General features: G+C 43.3%; 1 protein-coding gene across 1 annotated transcript in view; it reads right to left on the bottom strand.

Moving 5' to 3' along the window:
• The window catches only part of PRKCI (protein kinase C, iota), an 84,149-nt gene extending 78,863 nt beyond the window's left edge, over positions 1-5,286 (bottom strand). The window contains exon 1 of the mRNA XM_011994352.1: positions 4,887-5,286. Coding sequence (XP_011849742.1) covers positions 4,887-5,269 — 383 coding nt within the window. The 5' untranslated portion in view covers positions 5,270-5,286. The remainder of the gene's footprint in view (positions 1-4,886) is intronic.
• Positions 5,287-6,755: the final 1,469 nt, after the last annotated feature.

Genomic DNA, 6,755 nt, shown 5'->3' on the forward strand with positions numbered 1-6,755 from the left:
AAAAAAAAAAAAAAAAAAAATCTCTCACCTGGACTACTTCAAAAGCCTCCAAATCAGTTTCACCCATCACCAATCCATCTCCCATACTGATTTCAAGTGTTATCTTTCTAAAATGGAAATCTGATTACGTATTTCTCTTACTTAAAATTTTCATCAATGAGAAAAAGTCTGAACTCTGCAGTATGACATTCAAGGGTCTTCACAATCTAGCCCCTATGAACTTTCTTGGCCTCATCTCTCACCAGTGCCTACTTCATACTTTATATCCTAATAAGGAATGAATATGAGACTAACAACCAAACTGATCTTAATTCTCCAAACTTAGTGGTTGTTTAATGCCTGTAACACCCATCTAACATCATTATTCACCAGGCAAACTCCTAGTTATCCTTTAAAAGCCTCAGACATTTCCTCCAGGAAGGTTTCCATCATCCCAAACTCCTCCCCAATATCCATTCCTGCAAATACCTTACATACGTACTTCAAATTTAATTGTTTCTATTGTAACTCATGTCTTTCCCTCCGCAAGTCTCTTAGTTCCTCAAAGGCAGAGCCTTACCTATCTCTGCATTCTCTGCGCTACGACAGCATCATGTGCCTGGATTACAGATGTTCAACAATATTTACTAAACTCAGTTTGAATAATCTCTGGTAATATTTGAAATCTTAAGCAAGATCGGAATTTTTAAAATTCATGTTTAAAGTAGGCACATTTCAATTATTAAAAAAAAAAAACAACAGACACTAAAATTGTAAAAGGGGGGTGGGAGTTGCATTCAAAAGCCATCATGAACTAAGGACCTCTGGGGAGAATTTTTCTATACAGAGTTGCTTCTTTCTCCTTTGCTTCCTCAGTTTCTGCTTCTTCACAACCTTCATTTGCACATTGTCAGTTCTGGCCTCATCAGACTCTCTCTGCAACTCCAGCTTCAGTTCCCAGTGCTGACCAATTTTATCTCCATATTATCTCATTCAAATTTCTGAGGGTTTTTTGTGTTTGGTTTTGGTTTTTTGGCACCAGGCTAGCATGCTCTATTTTTTTTCTCTCTCTGGCCAAGCTATGGATAAGCTGCCCTAGGGTTAGGTGCCATGGCTGAAGCTCCAAGACCAATCAGCTAACATCCCCCCAACCCTCAAGATACTACTTGTATTTCCTCAGAACCATTACTAAAGTATATTTCTAAAATAATCTTGCATTTCTTTCAAAAACAAGTCTTGCCAAGACTTGTTCACAGTAAGAAAAACTCTACATACTTCTTCACTGAAGCAGCTATTCCAAATATGCAAAGAGTTAACAATCTTTTATTTCTAGATGTGCACAGAAGGAATCCTCTGTATTGTTATTACTGCTTGGCAGCAGTGGTTTAAAAAGAACTTTTACAAGCTTTCTGCAAAAATTTCCATACACATATAATGTAAAGATACGAGCAGTCCAGATGTTGCCTTGGTAAAGTCTATCCCATAATTTCAAGTAATTTTATATAAGGATAAACACATACATTGACAGTTTATCACTAATTAGCAAAACCTGTTTCTCTTCCTCCAAACTAATAACACTAGGTAATAATTGAAGGCCCCTCACTGGAAACCTTCCTTGCTAGGAAACGACGAGTGCAGGCCGGGAGAAAGGCATCTAACTAAGATGTGGTGTCCAATAAAATTGAATTTTCAGTGCTATTAATCTCTTGCTTAAAAATTAGATATAAATTGGTCAGGCGAGATGGTTCATGCCTATAATCCCAGCACTTTGGGAGACCGAGGTGGGCAGATCACTTGAGGTCAGGAGTTCGAGACCAACCTGGCGAACATGGTGAAAACCCGTCTCTACTAAAACACAAAAATTAGCTGGGCGTGGTGGTGCACGCCTGTAGTCCCAGCTACTCAGGAGGCAGAGGCAGGAGAATCGCTTGAACCTGGGAGATGGAGTTTGCAATGAGCTGAGATCACGCCACTGCACTCCAGCCCGGGCGACAGAGCGAGACTCCATCTCCAAAAAAATAAACAAATAAAATAAAATAAAAATAAAAACTAGAAAAAAATTAAATGTTATTTGATCTAGAGATAACACGTTTTCACTGAGATCAAGCTTAACAGAATAACAACACTATACACACCTTTGAAAAGAGAGGGCAATTTATTCACTAAAAAATGCTGGCTATTAAATGAGTCAACATTCACTGGAAGGAAATATTGTTAGAAAAGGGTAGTGGAGCCAGGTACGGTGGCTCACACCTGTAATCCCAGCACTTTGAGAGGGTGAGGCAGGAGGATCACTTGAGCCCAGGAGTTTGAGATCAGCCTGGGCAACACAGTGAGACCTTGTCTCTATTTAAAAAAGAAAGAAAGAAAGAAAAGGGTAGAGGGATAGAGGAAATGCTATGTAATAATGGCCCTTCAGAAGATTGGAGAGAAAAGAAAACTTTTTCAAATGCAGAATGTTCTTACATTTCTTGGAATAAAGGAAGCATTTTCTATTTTAAAATCAGGTAGGTGTTCTAGTTAGCCAACCTGTTTATTAACTATCCTTGTCTGTGACTCATTTTAGCTTCATCTATATTAATGAGCAGCTGACTATGTAATACCACAATCATCAGTTTAGACTATACAAACACATAATCTCAACAGATCTAATTTCAGAGGACAGAAATTTGGTACAATTTAGAGTGCTGATATTGTCTTTAAATGAGGCTTGAAATGAAGGTACCATTAGAAAGCTTTCACTGAGCAAAGACCAGTATACAATGGGCAAGAGGTTATCTGTGCCTCAGCAAAATTTCACAGATTTTAGAAGACAATGTTACCTTGAATGTCTTCGAAAAGTTTTAGTCAAACACTACAGAAGCTGTATGTCCTTATTCTCTTCTTTTTAATAACTGGAGCAATAAGCCAAGATAATTTGCTATCTAAATTCATGAAGTACAGCAAGACTTTGATTTCTTCTCAAAGGAGAAGTTTACAACGATTTTCATTTACTAACTAGGCCTATTTACATGTGTCAAACTAATATAAATGGGAAAATAGAAAGAAGCACTAATTTCTTACCTTTCATAGACTCATTGGAGAAGATGATCTCAATTTAATAAGCCAAGAATTTACTGAAAGCCTTAGGGCCAGGCGCAGTGGCTAATGCCTGTAATCCCAGCACTTTGGGAGGCCGAGGTGAGCGCATCATTTGAGGCCAGGAGATCAAGACAAGCCTGGCCAACATGGTGAAACCCCGTCTCTACTAAAAATACAAAAATTAGCCCAGTGTGGTGGCGCATGCCTGTAATACCAGCTACTGGGGAGGCTAAGGCAAGCGAACTGCTTGAACCCGGGAGGCAGAGGGTGCAGTGAGCCAAGATCAAGCCACTGCACTCCAGCATGGGTAACAGGGTAAGATCCTGTCTCAAAAACCAACAAACAAAAACAAAATAAAAGAATAAAGTGAAACATCTCATTCATCAAATTACAAGTAAGGGTTTTTTAAAAAAAGCAAAGGAAGCTTTTTTCTCACCTTGCAAAGTTCATGGCTGACCATCCTCAAGTCAAAACAGTTCTTGTGACAACTACAAACTTTAAAAAAATATACACAGATTTCTTGGTACTGATTTAAAATCAAAATCTCCTTATTCAATTTTACCTGTTTAAACACAAAGGTATCATACTGTCCTATATAACGCCAATAAACTACTCCTGCATACAGTCAGGCTAACAATAAACAGAGGCCAGAGGCTTCATGGCAGCAAACTAGTAAGTCCTTACATCAAATCAACACAACATTTAGGGGCTTAGATTTTCTTTGAAATCAAAACAAGAGAGGCAGTTTGAGAGTTTGCTATCTTCACTGATCCTCTCAGGAATGTAAAAGTATGCACTACAATTTCAACCTACCACTGCTTGAGTTTTTTAAAGCAATTTACTTCTACCTGGACAAGCAGTAAGGCAAGTCAAAGTAGCTGGGTTTTTTGTGACTTCTCAGTCTCAAACCTTTATGGTCACACTAACATTTCACATTTCTAATGCTCCTAAACATAATTATCTCAAAAAAAAAAAAAAATTCAAACCACAACTGAATTTAAAGGAAGGGGGCACTTTGCGTCTCTGATAGAAAATGATTTAAGACAATGAACTCAGAACTGGGTTTTTTCTTGTAACCATAGTAAAAGAGTGAAGATCAGAGAATTTAAAACTGCAACTAGGCTAGTCTCCTCACTTTGCAGTATCTCACCCTATCGGGTAGTCGTTGAAACAACACCGAGAAAGAAAGGCTCACAAAATTTTGATTTACACACATGCAACTTAATCTTGACGAGACATAAGTACCCACTGCACGTCCCTGAAAACGCATCGACTTGATTCTTAAATACAACCCCTGTGTCTAATATACTGGCAGTGCAGATACACTACGTGAACACAACGGGGATGAAGATATATCTAAGAGAACAAGAGGCGTTAGGCCTGCTGGTAATCAAAACGGCCAGCTAACTGAAGTAGTCCCGTTTTCTATCCCCACAGCAAACAGAGTTAACTAAAGCACCGCTTGGAATCCTCAACTCGCAACCCCAAATACACCCAGACTTAAGGATGCAAGGCCACTACAAAGCTCTCAGTAGACGAGTCTCTCGTCCACCAGGTACACCTACTCTATCCCTTAGGTTCCTCCTCGGACCCTACTCTGGCCCCTCGGGTCCCCGCACTGCCATACCTGGGTACCCCTCCAGTCCTGCGTCCCCTTGCTTCGCCCCCACCCCCATCACTTCGTCATTCGCCCTGAGTCACCGGAGCCGCCCGCCCGCCCAGCCCAACCCGCCTACAACACCTCCAGCCCCTCACCCTCCCCTCCTCCATGCCAAGTGGAGCCGGCCTGTCCCCTCCCGCCCACCGCCCTGCCCCAGGACACTCACCCGCGGTAGTAGGCTTTCACCCGGACCTGGTGGGAATGGTCCCCGCTGCCGCCGCCTGCGACCGTGTGGGACATGGTGCTGCTGTCCCTCTGAGTCGGCATCTCCTCACTCCCCCGCCTCAACACTGGAGGCCGGGGGTGCGGGGGGGCGCTCCGGACCCCGTGGGGGACTCCGCCGCCCGCGCCTGTCGGAGAGCCGCGGCCGTCAGCCCACCTACCTGCCCACCTCGCCCGCAGCGCCGACCCAAGGGTCGCCTCGCCGGAGCAGCCGGAACCGCGCGGCTCCTCCCACTCCCCGTAGGCGCCGCCGCCTCTACAGCCGCCCGGGCCCAGGACACCTCCTGCGTCGGTCCCTCCCACTTCGCCCGCTCCAAAGGCCCACATTCCGGGGTAGGGCGGGCGCAACCATCTAGCCAGCTCAAGGAGCCTCAATGCCGGGCTGAACCATCCTTACGGGGGCAGAGAAAGGAGACAGAGGGAATGGGAGACGCTGCTTATGGCATCAAACAGGCCAGGAGGGGTGCTTTCACGCGAGCTGTGAAAGAGACAATGACCAGCTCTAGATCACTAAAGTCTCTTCCCTGCAGGAACAATGGTAGGGACAAATTCTACGACACCTCACCCTAGCCTCGCAACTTGGTCACGCCTGCGGTCGGCCGACTTGGCACCCGGGATAGATTTGCGTGCAGGTTTCTGGGATTTGGAGTCCTCATGGCATTCTGGGACTTGAGGTTCCTTGCGCGTAGAGTTCCGCGCCTTCCCGTTGGTGAAGTCTCTCTCTCCAGCGTGCTCCCTGGAGCTGTCGGGGTGGAAAACCTGGATCCAGCTTGGGCATCTGAAGGTCCTGGAAATGACTGGACTTTCTCACGTTCTAGACTTTATTATCTGATTAAGTCTACCATCTTCTAATTGCATAAATCGTCTAAATTATACATGTCTTTTTGGGGAACAACAATTTGGTTACCTGCTCAGCGTAACCTCTTTTATGGAAATAATTTAATAACATATGTAACAAATATAATAAAGGAAGAAAGTCAACCAGAAGATAGGATGAAAAACCGATTTTTCTTATTTGGGGGCCCCCATATCTAGGCCCTTGTCGACTGCCCTTGCATGGAACAAGAGCATAATGAATACTTACCCAATCAAGTCAGTCAATCCAAGAGCATTTCATTCTGTTAAAAACTGGCTTACCAAGGATTAGAAAGAATCGTCCTTGTAACCTAGTCTCTGACTTTCCTAGGCTGTTGGCTCTGACACATAATTTACACTGCAACTACAGGTAGCATGAATCCAGCCCCTACAGCAGTCCTGGTGCTGAACGAGTTGGAATAATCAAAGAAATAGCTTTCTTTACGATGATAAAATAGGCTTGGGGGACTGAGTCATCAGTTATGTGTGACATTTTAGCGTGGTACGACATCCTCCAACTGCTACAGACTTGGATTATATACTCTTACTAAAAATTCCCCTTGAGTCAGGCAAAGGGCTACATGCCTGTAGTCCCAGCCTTTGAGAGGCTGAGGCAGGAGGATCACTTGAGCCCAGGAGTTCAAGGCCAGCCTGAGCAACATGGTGAGACCCCATCTCTTAAACAGACAAACAAAAATCCCATTGAAAACTTGGTATCAGGTTTTCACCAATTGGAGACCTGCATCAGCATGTTTAATACGGAGGGATTAACTATGGAATATACGTTATTTCTAGTGGAAAATTTAGCAGGCTTGTGACAAATTTGTAATGCTGTAGAAAAAGAAATTTATGTCATATAGGGAGTGAAAATGTATAGAGAAATGAAAGGTAAGACATGGAAAATGTTCTTGATCATGATTCCTTAGCATTTTGAAAAATCCTTCTTCATTGACCTCAT

Source organism: Mandrillus leucophaeus, unplaced genomic scaffold (assembly GCF_000951045.1).
Source record: "Mandrillus leucophaeus isolate KB7577 unplaced genomic scaffold, Mleu.le_1.0 Scaffold452, whole genome shotgun sequence".
In the NCBI taxonomy this organism is placed as follows: domain Eukaryota; kingdom Metazoa; phylum Chordata; class Mammalia; order Primates; family Cercopithecidae; genus Mandrillus; species Mandrillus leucophaeus.